Consider the following 17,041-nt stretch of genomic DNA (forward strand, 5'->3'; position numbering starts at 1 on the left):
TGTCATCGCCTTCTCTCACCGTAGTCATCCTCCAGTAGCAGCCAGTGTTGGTGGTGACGATGATGTCCGAAGGGATTTCTCCGAACCACCTGATGAAATCATGAGGGGTCTGTAGCCGGTTGAAGGTGGGCCTGAAGACGATGCGCAAGAACTGCTCCGGCCCTACGTCCGGCTGGAAGTGGCCGACGTTAGCCGCCCTTCGCTTCTTCGATGGTCCCTCCTCGGGGGTCTCAGTAGGTGACCCAAGCTTGACCTTCTCAGTCTGCCACAAGAACACATGGCACTAGAGGTGTGCCTGCTCACAAGTATATAGATGAAAACGAACATTGAAAACATGTGATGCCTCATAGATTGGATCACACGGCAGCTCAAGGGACTGCCCTCAAACTAAGTCTAGTGTGCAAGCAATTACACACATACGACTAAGTTTGAGGGCAGTACCTTGCCTTCCAGTGTGCCATTGTTCAATCATTGGTCAATGAACTAGACAAACAAAATGAGGCCTCATATATTGGATCACACAGCAGGCAAAGGGACTGTCCGTAAACTAAGTCTACTGTGCAAGTAATATGTCACACATGACTAAGTTTGAGGGAAGCACCCTGCCTTCCGTTGTGTCATAGTTAAATCATTGGCCATTGCACAACTGAAGAAGTACAAACATGGAAAGCAAGGTAGCATAGGCCTCATACAATGAGCACATACGTAGGAGATGTTTGATCAAAACCAAGGGCATGGTGACGTTCAGTCATGCCATAGGTTCTAATCAATCATGTTCTCACACTATGATTCCCGGTTACAATCATCGGCCTAGTTCAATCAGAAACAATCTGAACATGTTAAACCCCAGCACAAAAAATCCTTCCCCGCTTTGCATGCACAGTAAGATCTGGCAGTTTCAGCAATCCACAGTCCGATCTAGGAAGGATCTACCGCAATCCGATACTAGAGTAACAGATCTAAGCAAATTGAGACCGTGAAAAGCAAGAACTGGACAAGAACAGCAAGAAATGTGGACGAACACCTTACAAACATCAATCCGAACGCTATCCTAACGGAAACCCTAGCAGATCAATCTGCATGTCGTCGCAAATGATCGACAATGGCATGTTATGGCAGAACGAGTACGAAGGTGAGAAGGAGAGGTCGTTACCGCCATTATTCCGGCTGAGGACGAGCTCGAGGTCGCGGGCGAACTCGAGATGTCGATGAAGATTGCGGAGCAGGTTGCGGTCGATGTCCCGATGATGCTCGCCGACGTCTCCTCCTCCGGTACCGGTGCTCCTCCTAGCGACGGTGCGGCGGGTTGGACGGCGAGAGGGGAACCGCCGGGTGATGTGACAGTTTGAGGGAGGTGAGAGTGTGGCCGCGAGTGAGAGAAAGGAGAGGGGTGCGGTCAGGCTAATTATGACGCGTGTTTCCGAAGGGACGCGGCGTCTCCACCTCCCTTCTCCACGCGTGCAGGCTTATGGCCGCAACGGACCTGGTCCCAGAAAAACTGCCACTTCGAACGATCCTCCAAGACCTGTCCCGGGGGTGTGCTTCAAAAACCCGGTTAATGCAAGAACGCAGTAGCGTGCTGGCATCCAAACGAACCAAAATTTGTTAGCCCGATGCGAGCAGAGATCCATCCAGCCGACAGGGATTCAGTGACATTCAAACACCATGGCACAACGTGCCATGATCTCTCATCCACCCTACACTCTTCATCTAACGGCTGCAATCAACCGATCTGAAAATTTTGTCAAATTTGTTTTTTTTGCTGCGTCCAAAATATAAAGTATTTTTGATTGAAATTTTCTGTAATTACAACATGATTCGTTGGCAACATGTAAATTTTTTATTTTGAATTTTTTGATGATTTTCAAAACACATTTTAAAAATCATCAAAAAATTCAAAATAAAAAATTTACATGTTGCCAACGAATCATGTTATAATTACGGAAAATTTCAATCAAAAATACTTTGTATTTTGGGCGCAGCAAAAAAAACAAATTTAGTAAAATTTTCAGATCGGTTGATTGCAGCCGTTAGATGAAGAATGTAGGGTGGATGGGAGGTCATGGCACAGCGTGCCATGGTGTTTGAATGTCACTGAATCCCTGTCCCATCCAGCCCACCAAACGCACCCTAGAGTCATCTGGAAATTTCGCGGACATACTTGCGACCGAAGAAAGAAACATATCAAAGTGAGCCTATCATATTCATACCCGTCGAGAAATAAAACGAAACCAGAGATTTCGCGAGAGGAAAGGAATTGAGGCAAAGATCTTGCTTCGGTGCCCTGTCAGTATTCGCTTCGTGGTGCTGCTGCTGCCCCACTTGTCGTGGATGGGGGTGGGCATGAGCAGCGGCCGTCGCCGGGGCATCGGCGTCGGCGGGGGCCGCGGCCCGTCGAGCGGGATGCTGCCGCTGCTGGCCCTGCAGGTGCTGCTCGAGTACGGCCGCGCCGGGGCCAGCCGCCCGCCCGTGACGGCGGCGCTCATCGCCGCCAACGCGCTCGTGTACCTTCGCCCCGGCGCCCTTGACGCGTTCCTCCCGCCGCTCTCCCGCGTCGCCTTCAACCCGCACCTCATCATCCAGGTGCGCACCTACACCACACCACGCCTTTCAGCCTATGGATTTGATGTCCGAACTATGTTTCGCTGATAGAATCGCATCGTGCATCGAAACCACACACATCTGTTATCCTCTCTAGGGCTACATGATCGTAAATTTTAGTACTAGCATTATGCTGTGTCGAGCGTGATGCAGATTCAATTGGAGAAGTATTGTGCAGAAATGGGTGGAGTAGTTCAACATATGAACAGCAGAGATCTGTTTTAAGGGGCCAGCTCTAGAACAGCTGCGGTCCTAAGCATCATAAGGGAAAATTTGGACAGGATTACTGGTAAAATAGACCTTCCAAACTGGCACCAACTGAACCTCTGATCAAAAAAGAACTAAACAAAGAACCTCCTGAGGAAAACTACACCCTCCCTGACCCCTAAAATGATGGAGTTGCTGACCTGGACGACTAGGCAAGAGAAGTCGTAGTTTTTTTTGTATTTCAAGAATTTACCCACACGCCATAGGACATATAGCGCGTCATATGACCATAGTCTCTGCATTTGAGCAGGCATGTCACTTGGTTCGCTAAATTTGGGAGTACCACATCTAGTCTTCAAGTTGTATAAGCGATTTATGATCGCCATTTAAAATAACTAGATTTTTTTGAAGAAAATTCACATGCCATTGGTCATTGGACACATCTTTCTCAGGCTTTTGATTGATTAGTTAGCAATCATATGGTAAGATAAGAATGGTCCATGTGCCACATGATCATTGCTACCCAGTGTGGTGTAGAGTTCTATTGATAGATCTGTGCAAGTTTAGGAACTTAAATGTGCATTTCTCAAAATTCATGCACATTTAGAGATACGGTTCCTTTTACAGTCCTAGATCCAGTAAAATACAGGATGTGCCAGTTCACGTTGGTTTATTACACTTCCTTGTAGGAAATATGTCTTTCAAATTAGCTATCAGAGTACACGACAAGGCTCTAAAATGTGTACTGAGATGTAAATCTAAGTCCCTATTTGTTTTTCTTGGTACCTTTTGCAGTGCTCTATGTTTTGAAAATAACCATTGGTCAACTTGTTGCAGTATGGCGACCTGACACGCTTCTTCTTGTCAGCCTTCTACCATTTAAGCGAAACTCACTTCTTCTACAACATGACATCGCTCTTGTGGAAAGGCATACAGCTTGAAACGTCAGTTGGCAGTGTTGAGTTTGCTTCCATGGTTGCTGCCTTGCTTGGCCTGTCACAGGGCATCACCTTGCTCTTGTCCAAGGGTTTACTCCTCTTCGGCAATGAGACTGCGTATTATGATCAATACGCTGTTGGGTTCTCTGGGGTACTGTTTGGCATGAAGATTGTGCTGAATGCCTGGTCAGACGATTATGTCTTCCTGCACGGGATGGTCATTCCAGCAAAGTATGCTGCGTGGGCTGAACTACTTCTCATCCAGGCTTTCATTCCTGGGACATCCTTTATTGGGCATCTTGGCGGGATACTTGCTGGTCTGACCTATCTTTGGCTCAAGCGATCATACTCTGGGCCAGATCCGCTTGCTCTTTTGATTTCAGGCATCTCAAATGTTGTGAGTTGGCCGGTGAGATTTGCTCAGAGACTTCTAAGGCCAGGCCGTCGTCAGGGGAGCAGAGTTGGGCGCCGTGCATCCAGAGGAACTGGTCGAGGCATTTGGAGATGCTCAGTCTGCACTTACGACAACTCGTCTTCTGCAGATATCTGTGAGATGTGCAACAGTGTGCGTGAGGACCGCGATGTTCCCCCCATACAGCATCTCCACGATGGGGGTAACGGTGCGCTTTCAGTTGATGAGATCAGGCGTAGGAGGCTCCAAAGATTTGACAGATGATGTAGATCATTTCCTCGTATGATAACTGCTGTTTGCCCCATTTATGCTGGATAGTAGCAGGAATGCAGGATATACTTCCTCACCATTGCAAGGGCTGAGTCCTGCTACTGATAAGGATATCTAGTTCTTAGGTTGTAACTCTCACAAAATGTAAGTAGTTATGTGATCCTGTCCACCATTCATATTACCATGTCAGTAACAACGTAATAGAAGTACTTGGGCATGTCAAAATGACCTTCAGAGTAATGACCCTTCATGTCGGTCTTCATTTCTTTCTAGCAGCTGCAGTTTTGTACCATCTGAGGGAGTTTGAGTGGCCGAGTATTTCAAATCTTTTGTTTATTTCATTGTCTTGGGAATTTAAATGTTTTGGAGTCTCTAATTCTTCCCTGGGGTGACATGTTAATTCGTGAGATTGGTTGGAGGTTTAATTGAAGAAAACACTTCATCCTAAATTTCTAACGAGAACTCTCACAGATTGGATACACGTTCACCTTGATTGTTCTATGTGGATGCACTACAATTGTGTCGATGATGGTTGCTGCAACGACACAAACAATAACATATGAAAATATTGACAATATCAATTCCATCTATGGTGTTGGGAACCGGGGTCTTTTGGGCCTCGAAGGGATGTTGAAATCGGTTATTGATTGTTGTAGTATGAGTCGATTTTTCCCACATTTCCTTTTGATTATTTCTTCACTGTGTATCATCATTTGATAAACCAAGAAATGCTTCTTCTCTCTAATTCAAGTAGAAATGCAAATGGATAAATTTGAAGGGTATTCAGAAAAACACAAATCTCGTTAACAATACTTTGTCTACCAATTGCTCTTTCAGGAATTCTTGAAAAAAAAAACTCTGAGAAAGAAGACATTTTACCTACAATTAGACTTGTAAGTTAAATATGTGTACAAGTAGTGCTATAATCAGATTTGTAATTACGCTGCATGTTAAGTGTTGGAATTAGAATCTTGTAACCTAGCCTAACATATGAAGGCACCATGGGTAGGTAAAATACACCAGATGCATGTTGTAGGTTAGATATAGGATCGAATTTAAAGATGGCCCGACGCCCATAGCAGGAGCGCTAAACTGACGTGAAGTTTGCAGATCGAAAATGTGTATATTTTCCAGAACTTATAGAGGATCTGCTCGTTATTACATTAAGCTTAAAAGGTGGACCGAGATATCTAAACATCATTGATTACATCACAAATGGAGGCACTCAACGAAAAGCCATTTGCAGGCATCACTTTGGATGCTGCCACGGCCGTTGGCCTTTGGCCTACTAGCTACTACTCAATCTCTCTCTGAAACCACCTCTACGACTACAAGCTAGCCATGCCGTGTGTATCATCTCAGCAAGCTTTTCGCCGATGGTACTATAAGAGTATCCACAGTCGTGTCCCTCAAAAAACATCCGGCATAAACGATTTGGGGCACGTTTGGAAACGCTTCGGACAAAAAGAAATAAAAAATCTGTACAAAAAAGAGGCCCTTTCCAGCCGCGTCCCTCAAACAGCGTCCGGATGCATGCATTTTAATAGAAGGGACCACCCCATGTGAAAAAAGTAGGTGAAAAAAAGTGTGGGGAAAGAGAATGGCATGTAGGGACTAAGGGTTGTATGCATGCATGTGGACGCTGTTTTTATATCCGGCGTCCCCGGTAGAGACTCTATGCACATAATCTCTACCGGGGATGCCGGTCATAAAATGAGGCGCTATTTAGCTTTAGGGGACGCGACTGAAACGCGATTTTTCCCATTTCTTGCTCGCCGTCGTTTAGCGGACGTGACTGGATAATACGAAGGGAGGAGCGTTCGTTAAACATGTCTCAGTTGTCAATACCACTGGATTATATATATGACATAGCATTACATGCTATTTTTATTTTATTCTTTCGCATGCTAAACTGCACAACCAGTCTTGGGGCTAGCGATGCACGGAAACATCGCTTTGGTACTTTGTAAAACAAGAAGACTGATATAGAACGATGATATACGTACAACATAATCTGTCTGATCTATATACGAGAGTAAATGAGAACCATCCATCACACCCACTGCATCAAGCGCAACTATTGGATAGGTGTCGTATGAAAATCATAGTTGCGCTTGGTAATCCCAACAAAGAAACCACTTTAGGATAATTGTTACAATGTTGAACTTTGTATTTGGGGCATTCTCAACGGTAGCCCATGAAGTGGTGATTTTTGTGCTACAACGTTTTTTTAGGAGCATCACCATGTCAAACCCTTCAACTACAAATGGCATGTGTATTGGTCCATTGATGATAGTATCATGGCATACAACTCTCAACAATGGTATACTAATTGACCTTTCTACCCTTTGCACCTTTAGGTTTCAGCAAAGCAAGATGAAAGCAGCGGAGGAAATCGCGGATGCAAGAAAGATCAAGCTATACAAGAGAGAAGCATGAAGCGACGGATGAAAATTAATGTGGCATTACCCTTCGGGTAACCAACATTAGACTACCTCCTCCGGCCTAACCAGGGGCCCATGAAGATTGCCCAACAACCAAAGTGGGTATGTACGTCGGTTCCAGTAAAGGAGACTCATCTGAAGAAGGATTCTTGACGAACAAGGCAAGAAGACGCTAACTCTCGGGACCTGTTCTGCTATATAAAGGCCATGAGAGGGTCTGCCGAGACACAACTACAACACATAAATTCATCGCAAGTCAGAGCTAGAACCTTAGAACTTTAGCCTCTCGACGAGACAACCACCATAGCCTATCGGCTACCCCATTGTAACCTGATATATTCGATAATCAAGATCAGACAGCCACGAAGTAAGGGTTTTACCTCATCGAGTGCCCAGAACCTGGGTAAGTCTCTCTCCCCGTTTGTTTGGTATCCGATGTCTCGTGTCAGCCTACAAGATTCCGTCAACCCTAAGTCCCTCATGGTGGGCATTGCCGGGAAGCACCCTCGTCAAACATGATCATTAATTTGCTTAGAGAGAGAGGGAGGGAGGGAGAGAGAGAGACCTGTAAGTTGCAAAGGAACAAGTTCCTGCCAATTGACAGACTCTTCGAGCATCCATCTTACCTCTCCCTACACAAAGGGTCAAATATTATGAGTTGTCCAATGCGAACCGTCCATATTGCACGTGTAAAGAAGGGCAAAATTCCCGTCTCTATTTCCGTGGTTGGGGTGTGGGGTTATATATAACCCTTCTCTTTACTAGGGTCAAGACTACATATGAAAAATCGAGAGGTTTGCTCCCCCTCCCATTATCGGGTCTTAGATCTCACCATGTGGAATGAAATGCGAGTCCACATCCCAATGTAGGATGGGCCTCGTCTTTGTTCAAGCCTTCCTCTTGGATTAAGAGGATCACTGTGCCAACCGAGTTAGAAATGGTTTCACCAAGAGCATAGTCAGCCGAGGATAGGAGGGGTTGTTGGCAAGGCGGAGAGCGTGTCCTATTTGGGGTGCAGGTCAGAGGAGAGGAGGTGAATAACAGGGTGAGATGATTGTGAGCGTCGATAGTGAGATTTGAGTGTGCTCGCTCAGGTCAGGAAGAGAGAGGGTATGGATGAGAGGACAAGGAGAATCAGCCGGCTCAACACTTCATGCTTGACTCCAAATCAAAACCACTCATTGCTTACGAGATGTTGTGCAACGCGTACTATCATAACTCTAAATTAAAAAACACCAACAATTCAACAGGAAAAAAACGCAAGTGTCAGTCTGTTATGGTAGCTAGACCAAACAAAAAAAACAGACAGAAAATTTCCAATCAACCTGCCAATTTTGTTTGAAACTGTCGAAACCTGAGCCCGGTTCAATTGGTCATTGAAGACACCGATAGTTGAGAGCATATGTTTGTCGAGTACACACAAAGTCACAAACCACATATCTGGTAGACTCGTACTACTTTGGTGCTTGAAAGAGGGAAATTCCTCTAGTTGACTTTTTTTTATTAGACAACTAAAAATAATTAAATTGCTCTCATCTAGCTATTGAACCAGGCACCGACTAGTGAACCCAACCCACAGACAAACCGATTTGATCAATGGTCCTCTAATTTTTTTAGGATAAAATTGGTCCGGCTTTTTAAACTACGGCCATGGTGCAATACGAAAGTTAGTATATTTGTTTTACTCCCTCCAATCCATAATCAATATTAGAATTTAAATTTAAATTAGCTTTAATTTGAACTACAATATTGACACTGAGTAAGTAGTTTATTTGTAGTTCATGACAAACATTTGTATAGAAAAGGATACTTTTGAGGGATCTATATAGAAAAGGATGTAGAGTCAGCATATAATTATCCAAATTCCAAAACGATGTCTTGCAGGATAATCCATCTGCCATTGAGAAATAATAAAAGGAAACCGGAGGAACCTAAAAGACGAAATTTCGGGAGAGAAACAGAGCCGCCTTTGCGACGGCGCCAGTCAGTCTTGGAGACCCACACCGCCGCCGGTCCCTCGATCTTCGGCCATGGGGATCAGCATGAGCCGCGACCGGTACGATGCCCGCGCCGGCCGGACGCTGCCGCTGTTGGCATTCTTGATGCTGCTCAAGTATGGCCCCGCCGGCGCAGCCCGCCCGCCCGTAACGGCCGCGCTGATCGCCGCCAACGCGCTGGTGTACTTCCGCCCGGGCGACCTCGACGCGCTCCTACCCCGGCTCCGGCAAGTCACGTTCAACCCGCACCTCATCATCAAGGTACCCACCTGAACCGCCACACCTCAGCCCGCGGATTAGATGGCAGAATCATGCGTAGATCTGGTGGGCTGCCACTAGAAGAAATCACATTAAACACCCTTATCTAGGGCTACATGATTGCGGAGTTTAGCGCCGCGATGTATTCGGATAGAGCAAGGATTATTCTGTGCCGAGGTTTTTTGGCCTAGGGTTGCCATATTGTCAGGTTCAGCTAATTAATCATATGATGCTGTTTTCTGTTGATCTGATCAGCCTAGCAACTGATTTGGGGGAGATTCGATAAAGATGGTTAGTGCACAGTGCTGTATAGTATCAGGATTTAAACCCTTCATGGGGACTGGCAGTATTGGGGATTTGGGGAACAACAATATTCTATTAGAGTTGGTAAAGTCTTCTCTTTCATAGTTAAGCACAATACGGTTCAAGCACTAACTGACCCTTGATGTTTTGGCACAAGCGTAGGAACCTACAGTATAATTGTGCGATTTTTCAAGATGAAGGATCTAGGTTACAAACCTGCACAACTTTTGGACCTATATGTCTCACTCTGCACCCATAGATTCAGTAAAATACATGATGCACCCCTTTTCACAATGCTGTTCTTCTCCTGTTGCATTGCTGTCCTGGATATTTTTCAAGCAGGGTGCACATGCTGTGCTCTGAGTGTAGTGCTGAAAAATTATTGCAAATCATTGCCAGTGTTTTATTTATCTACTGCTGTTATAACAGTTCCACATTCTCATTACAAATCATCGTCAGTGTTTTATTTGTCTACTGCTGTTAAAAATAACAGTTCCACATTCTTACAGTACGGTGACCTGAGGCGTTTCTTCCTATCAGCTTTCTACCACACGAGTGAAGCTCAATTCTTCATGAACATGACATCTCTCTTGCGGACAGGCGCACAGCTTGAAGCATCCATGGGCAGTTCTGAGTTTGCTTCAATGGTGGTTTCCTTGGTTGGCCTTTCTCAGGGCTTCACGCTGCTCTTGTCTAAAGGCTTGCTCTCCCTCGGCAACCACGTGCCGTATTATCACTTTTCAGCCGGATTCTCTGGAGTGGTGCTTGGCATGAATGTTGTGCTGAATGCCCGGGCAGGCGATGTTGTCTGGTTTGGGGTGGCCATTCCTGCAAAGTATGTATCATGGCTTGAACTACTACTCGTCCAGGCTTTGAATCCGGAGGCACACCTGGTTGGCAATGTCGGTGGGATTCTTGCTGGCCTGGCCTACCTTGTGCTGAGGCGCGGTACAGAACCGCTCGATCTTATGTTTTCAGGCATTGCAGACATTGTGAGTCAGCCAACTCGATTTGCTGGGAGACTTCTAAGGTCGGCAGCAGCCCACCTTCCCAGGAGAAGTGTCCAGGGCCATGTTGCATTACTGCCAAGAGAGACTGGGAGAAGTGTCCAGGGCCATGTTGCATCACTGCCAAGAGAGAGTGGTCAAGGTATGTGGGGATGCACAGCCTGCTCTTATGACAACTCGCGTTGCGCAGATGTCTGTGAGATGTGCAGCACTCCGCACCAGGACCGTGGCTTTTCCCGCAGACGGCATCTCCAGGAAGGTGGAAACAGGGAGTTCTCAGTTGAGGAACTCTCAGTTGAGGAGATCCGCCGTAGAAGGCTCCAAAGATTCGAAAAATAGTATGTAGGGAAACTGACGTTTGCCCCTTTTTGTGCTTAGTGAAGAGATTTTTCTTTCTACCAGTAATGATGGAGCAATGTCCAAGTAGTTTGTAGGGAACTGCCAATGCAATGTCCAAGTAGTTTGCATGGAAACTGGCTTTTACCCATTCTGTGGTAGATGGTTCAGACTTTTTCCTTTCTAGCACTGATGATGAGGACTGCTCTAAGTAATTGAAATTGTTCTGAACCATTCGAGCCCCAAGTCCTGTTACTGTTATCTCTAGGTTGAATCTTTCACTGCCAGAAAGCAGATTCTGTACTGATGATTTAAGTTGCTGTTAGGTTGGTGGATAGCTGCATATTAGACCCTCAATGCACTTTAAACAGGTTTTATATGCATTCCTTGTGAGAAGAGCACCGAATCACTCGCCATATCTGTCTGGTATGTGAGCTTTCGGCGTTGTGCTCAGATAAATGAAAGGAAATGTGTGGAGCCATGTGATAAAATGCATCACCATAGTGCGAAGAATCGATTCAACTTGTCTGACAGTCTACGAATCGACCTCTCGTTCTATCAGAAAACAAATCGAAGCTCCTGCATAGCATCTTTCCGTGCTAGTTCTGTCATCTGATTGGACAGAGGCACTGCACTTTGATGAGAATCACTAGAACTACTTTGATGAGAATCACCAAAACTGAAGTACTAGTAAAAAAAAGTACAACTGTATAAGGCTTTCCGGTAGAGAAGCAGCAGTAGACACACATGAAGAATTCAGGCTGATTTCCGTAAGATAAGAGGCAAACCCGTACGTTCCAAAAGGGTCATTATCTCATGATACACTTATAGTAACATCGATACACTTGGCTCACCAAAAACTGGTACTCCGTACATCATCCGACAAGAACAAAAGCAGGCTCCTACTTGTGGGTGTTGCAATCTTGGCAGTAGAAATCGTTGCGCTCGATGAGGGACCTGGCCCCGGCCGCGATGGCTTTGCTCGAGGGTGCCATGACCGCAGTCACCGTCATGGTTCTGGCGCCGGCGCCGTGTTCGCCGCCGCCCGTCCCGCTGCCGCTCCAGCTCCGGCGGATCGGGTGCCTCGTCACGGTGTTCCCCCAGCAGGAGAGGCGGGTTCTGGAGGAGGAAAAAGACGATATCCTGTCCCGGATGGCCTTCGCGATCTTGCTCGTGCTCTTGCCCCCTTCCGTGGCTGGCGGGGACGAAGAGGGCGGCGGCGCGCCGGGAGAGGGCGGCTGCGGCGGAGGACGCCGCCGGCGGAGAAGCCCCGTGCGCGCGCCTCCCTCGTCATCTCCACCCTCGCGCGCCTGCCAAGAGAGGAACGCAGCACCAGAATCATCCCCCAGCTACATCGGATGTGGCGGTCGATGCACTCACGGCCAGACCGCGAGCAAAATCAAGATCACGAAGCGTAAGAGCGAGATTTGAGGGTGGAAGCGGTGCAAACCTGAGCCAGGATGGGGGAAGGATGGATGGTGCGGTCTCTGCTGCAGAGAGGAACCGGTCACGGTGCGAGTTAACGCCATTTCTCCTCTCTGCCTCCTTTTTGCTTGAAAACAGAGGGACCTGACAGGGAGGGATCCCAAATTCCACTTCCTCTTTTTAGGTGTAGGTGTCGTTCATCTGCTATTTCTCACCGGTGTAAGTAATTGTCGTTGGGAATTCTACTTAGCTTCGGGGATGCTATTCTTTTAAAAAAATCTAAAAGTTCTGAAACAGTCTAAATTTTGTTTTATTGGTACATACATATGTTTTCTACAAACCTGTAAAATATTGTTGAATAATGCCTTGTACCACATTCTCAAAAAAAATGTGTCTTTAACCAGGCAAAAACACTGGATTTCGGTCTCCACATCATATGTGTCCTTTTTGTGCAGCTCACATATGAAAAAAATAATTCCATGACATGTTAAATGTACATACTCCCTACGATCGGTATCAATTAATACGGATCCGAGCGAGCACTGAACATCTACATGTAGTTGCATAGTTTTTTAAGAATGTTTAGTGAAGTACATATGTGTTTATATTACAAATTTTACCCTTGTGGCCCTGGTTCGAACACATAACCTGGATTAATCACTCCTTTAAAATATAATATACAAGACCTCCACTGATTTTAAGGTCCCCAATCTTACCAACAAAATATCTTTAATTGTCACAAACAATTATATTATTGAAATGAACTTTCTGATAGTATTTTTGTTTGACATATAGCTCTTATTGGTAAAAATCCGGAGTACACACCATTCCTTTTCAACAAATGACAAGCAATATAGCGGTGGCAGATTCCATGCAAAAAAGAAAATACAGCGGTGACAGTCTGGGATTTGGTAACTTATACATGTTCTTAAAATCCCAGCCTGCATCACACCAGGACCCACTTATAGAACTTAACTAGAACCTAGATAATGAATATTTGAAATTTAAGCTATTGCATTCACATTTATCATTTTTAAACAGCTTAGCAAATGGTCATACTGCTTAAGAAAATTTAAATTGTGCAAGATTAAACTCGGTATCTACGAGCTTGATTATTTTCAAGATTTTACAAAACTTGCGAATTTGTTCTAAGATATAGAATGTGTGTGCATTAAATATGTTTATTTTTTTCAAGGGGGGTCCAACTAGTGGTGCAAATTTTTAATTCAAGGTTCATGCTTCAAATTATTATTTCTCGCATGCACCTTCTATGTTGTTGTTGCACTACAGATCTTCAGTACAACTTGTTCGGTTAATCTACTCCCTGAATGGATTGAAGTGAAATACAGGGGATTTGGGGAGATTGGCACTTAGATGGAATTTAATCCCCCTCAATTCATGTCAATACACTTCAATCTCCAGCTAACTTAACAAGGCCTTAGTGAGTTGGGGAGGGAGGGAGGATGTTGAGTAGAAGGAGAAGGGAGATGCGAGCGAAGGACTTATGTTTTGGGCTTCATCCCATGGTCATCGTGGTGAGCACTTCCATTCAGGTTTGTTGCAAATGAATGGGATTGATTGTATATTTAATTTTGTTGCGTGAGTGTGCTAAAAATGTCTATGATGTCCTTCGCACAGTTTTTATCAATCGGCGGACGAGATGTTGCATACACATGCCAAAAATGTTTATGTGGGTGATTCATGTTGTATCAATCAAACACTTTAGGAATTTGACTTAAGTAAGTTTATTGGAGACGAGAGGCAGCTGATCCCCACCCCACCATCGGGACTGCACCCATGGAACGTGCTCCATATGGACCACACATGGTTTTATAAGATTTAAATTTTGATCAATATAATTGGTCTAATTATTGCGTACAAGATTGATATCACTATAAAACATGTTTTAATACGGAGCCAACAGAATTAAAATTGCATCAGGTAGTCCACATAATTTTACCCAAATACCCTGGTTAGCTAATTTAAGAAAGCAAGATCACCTCATAATGCTGCATGGAGAGGATATGTAGCAAGGCATGGTTAAGATTCACAAATCAGATAAGAGCAATTTAACAAAGGACATCACATATATGAAAAGGTATTGCGTGTATACTAATATACCAATAGCATAATACATACAAAGAGGTCATCTCACATGTCTCGCTGACTCAATACATCACACAACTAACCACCAATCAATATGGTACATACAAATCTGGAGACATGGCACGTTTATTTACAAAAATATATGTATCACCTAATCTAAACGAAATAGTAAAGTAGTAAACCCACGAAAGATATGTGCTTGTAAATTGCGCCACACGAATATAAAGCTCGCGATGCGCCATTTCCAAGCGGTTGTGACCCCTGCAGTGTGTTGGATTGTCGTCCGGGCGTGTTTGAATCTGGCAATGGTAGTACCTGCGGATTTGAGCTTGGGACCACTCGTGATGGCACCGATGGCAGGTTTGGGTCTGGCAGTGGTTGTGGGAGAGGCTGCGGGTTTTGGTCCGGCTGTGGCAGTGGCTGTGGGAGAGGCTGTGGGTTTGGGTCCGGCAGTGGCTGTGGGAGAGGCTGCGGGTTTGGGTCTGGCTGCGGTAGTGGCTTCGGCTGTGGGTTTGGGTCTGGCTTGGGCAGAGGCTGCGGGTTTGGGTCTGGTTTGGGCATGGGTTGCGGCTGCGGGTTTGGGTCTGGCTTAGGCAAAGGTTGTGGCATTGGATCAGGCTGCGGGTTCGGGTTTGGCAGCGGCCCTGGCAGTGGCCGTGGGTTTGGGTCTGGGTTCGGTAGTGGCTGCGGGTTTGGAAGCTGCTGCAATTTCCGTAGCGGGCCAAGCACCTGTGGGTTTGGAACCTGCCGCGCCTCAGAGCCAGGCCTCGGCATCGCCGGCACGCATCCTGCACCCGTCGCTGCCACGGCAGCTGCAACCATCAGGAGGATGCATAGGAGACGAGAGGAAAGGTTGCGAGGCATCGCCATGGTATTGCAGTGGGAGCTGGCCAGCCGAGTGCTTTACATGGCCACTTCGCAGCTCGGTGTTTATATAGCCACGGCGAGTGAATAAACGTCGGGCAGGTGCCTCGGCTGTGTAATGTTGGGCGTCCATTGGATATTAATTTGGAGTAGCTAATACTGCTGCTCCATTCGAATTGGTAGAGCGTAAAGTGTACCCTAGCTATGTGTGTGCTCGTGCGTGTGCAACATCTCTGATTGGTACGTTTCCATTGTGCCTGTAACTTTCAACTATTCACTCCTTGTCTGTGCTGTGGTTAAGCAGATTTTTAAGTTACATGGACAGACTGGTGGTGCTCAGCCCATGGTTATCCTATCTAACTACCCTCTAACTTTACTAACCATCCACATATCGACACGGTGTTCTAAAGATCAACAATGTCTTCAGGATATTAATTACTACTATATACCTAAGCGGTTGTCCAAAAGTAATATTCAAAATGACCTCACCTACTTAGGACTACAAGAAACCTTGAGCAGGCCTTCTTCAGCACCAAGAAATCGATGCTGCTTTCCGGTTCTTCTCTGATTCGCACGACAGATATTGCTTGCCGGCCTATGTAAAGCAACACATGTACGGAGCTTTCCGGACATGCACCATAGTCAAATGGGTGATTAAGGATCCGGATCGGATGTCGATCCGTTTGACCTCGCGCCCGAGCGATGATACATCGAGCTGGGTACGGCCGTACGCCCGAGGCTCCTGGCCAACCGATCGGACGATGTTGTGTGCTGGAAGCTTCTGATGAGTGCCTTGCGAGCGCATCATGTCATCCTCGTCCCAGCGCTAAGAGCATCTCCACTCGTCCCCCCGACGAGCCCCCCGACGAGCCCCCCGGCGAGCCTTTTTCCCATCCGGACGGCGTAATTCGGTCCAGTCGCGCCCCCGGTTCCTCGTTTTCGTCCGGATTTGAGTCTAAATTCATCCGGCGATCCCACGTCATCCCCGGCCCCCCGGGGAGCGCTCGGGGACTCCGGCCGAAACGAAAGCGCGGGAAATACCGAGGAAACTTCCCGCGCGTCTGGTGGCCCCAACTTGTCGGCGAGAGAAACCGATCGTCGTTCTCATCGCATCGTCTTCCGCGCGCTGTAAAAGCCTGCCGCCGGTCTGCATTCGCCGGCCACGCGGCGAGTTAATGTCGTCGTCTTCCGCGCACGCATCGTCTTTCGCGCGCAGTAAAGGCTGCCGCCGGTCAGCCGCGCCTATATACGCCGCTCCGCTCGCCGCGAGGCGTACCCCGTGCTCCACTCTCCCTCCACTCTCCCTCTACTCTCCCGATGGCGTTCTACGACGACGACAGCGCAGCCAACAACGGCTTCCCCCGCCGGTCGCTCCACGCGTGGGAGGGGCACCTCCTCCACCGGGCGGGGTACCCCGCCCGCCGGACACGAGGCCTCCCGGGCGGCGGGTGGCGGCTCGGTCTGGCGGCGTACCAATCCCGCCGCCGCCTCGGGGCCACGCCCTCGACGTCGCCATCGAGGAGGCGCGGATGACCATGACGGACGAGGAGCGCGCCGAGCCGCGCCACCACCCCGACAACTACACGGCGTGGAACTCCTACTTCCTCCAGCGGTGGGAGCGGGAGCTCGCCTCATACGATGGCCCCCCGCCTCCGCCTCCGCGCAACAATGCCGCAGGCCGCCGACGTTGGTGGAGCGCGCCGGATAGGACGCTGGCAAACGTCCTCGAGCACATCGAGGGCGGCAACTACCCAGTGCTCACGATGCCCCCTGCATCGAGGGCATCGGCGAGCCGCCGCCGGGAAACGTCTCGGCAGCCACGGCGCATGGCTGCCGGCTCGTCGTCTTCCGGATCGGCGCCGAGGTCATCCTT

General features: G+C 47.2%; 3 protein-coding genes across 3 annotated transcripts; 2 read left to right on the forward strand and 1 right to left on the reverse strand.

Moving 5' to 3' along the window:
- The first annotated feature begins 2,331 nt into the window (after window positions 1-2,331).
- LOC124661254 (rhomboid-like protein 14, mitochondrial) lies at window positions 2,332-4,718 on the forward strand. The gene is made up of 2 exons (XM_047199120.1): window positions 2,332-2,583; window positions 3,646-4,718. The coding sequence occupies exons 1-2, from the start codon at window positions 2,332-2,334 to the stop codon at window positions 4,420-4,422; spliced, it is 1,029 nt and encodes a 342-aa protein (XP_047055076.1). The 3' UTR covers window positions 4,423-4,718.
- A 4,184-nt stretch (window positions 4,719-8,902) lies between these two features.
- Window positions 8,903-10,776, forward strand: LOC124667634 (rhomboid-like protein 14, mitochondrial). The gene is made up of 2 exons (XM_047204900.1): window positions 8,903-9,130; window positions 9,940-10,776. The coding sequence occupies exons 1-2, from the start codon at window positions 8,903-8,905 to the stop codon at window positions 10,774-10,776; spliced, it is 1,065 nt and encodes a 354-aa protein (XP_047060856.1).
- Window positions 10,777-14,285: 3,509 nt separating this feature from the next.
- On the reverse strand, window positions 14,286-15,192 carry LOC124667476 (protein TsetseEP-like). Its single transcript, XM_047204747.1, has one exon. It carries the CDS (start codon window positions 15,172-15,174, stop codon window positions 14,461-14,463), a length of 714 nt encoding a protein of 237 aa, XP_047060703.1. The 5' UTR covers window positions 15,175-15,192; the 3' UTR covers window positions 14,286-14,460.
- Between the last annotated feature and the right edge of the window lie 1,849 nt (window positions 15,193-17,041).

This window comes from Lolium rigidum, chromosome 6, assembly GCF_022539505.1.
Source record: "Lolium rigidum isolate FL_2022 chromosome 6, APGP_CSIRO_Lrig_0.1, whole genome shotgun sequence".
Classification (NCBI taxonomy): domain Eukaryota; kingdom Viridiplantae; phylum Streptophyta; class Magnoliopsida; order Poales; family Poaceae; genus Lolium; species Lolium rigidum.

Bases quoted from the DNA above. Each gene is read 5' to 3' on its own strand.
- LOC124661254 (XM_047199120.1), top strand. From the start codon at position 2,332: ATGGGGGTGGGCATGAGCAGCGGCCGTCGCCGGGGCATCGGCGTCGGC. The intron at 2,584-3,645 runs GTGCGCACCTAC...AACTTGTTGCAG, and splicing joins ACCCGCACCTCATCATCCAG to TATGGCGACCTGACACGCTT.
- LOC124667634 (XM_047204900.1), top strand. From the start codon at position 8,903: ATGGGGATCAGCATGAGCCGCGACCGGTACGATGCCCGCGCCGGCCGG. The intron at 9,131-9,939 runs GTACCCACCTGA...ACATTCTTACAG, and splicing joins ACCCGCACCTCATCATCAAG to TACGGTGACCTGAGGCGTTT.
- LOC124667476 (XM_047204747.1), bottom strand. From the start codon at position 15,174: ATGGCGATGCCTCGCAACCTTTCCTCTCGTCTCCTATGCATCCTCCTG.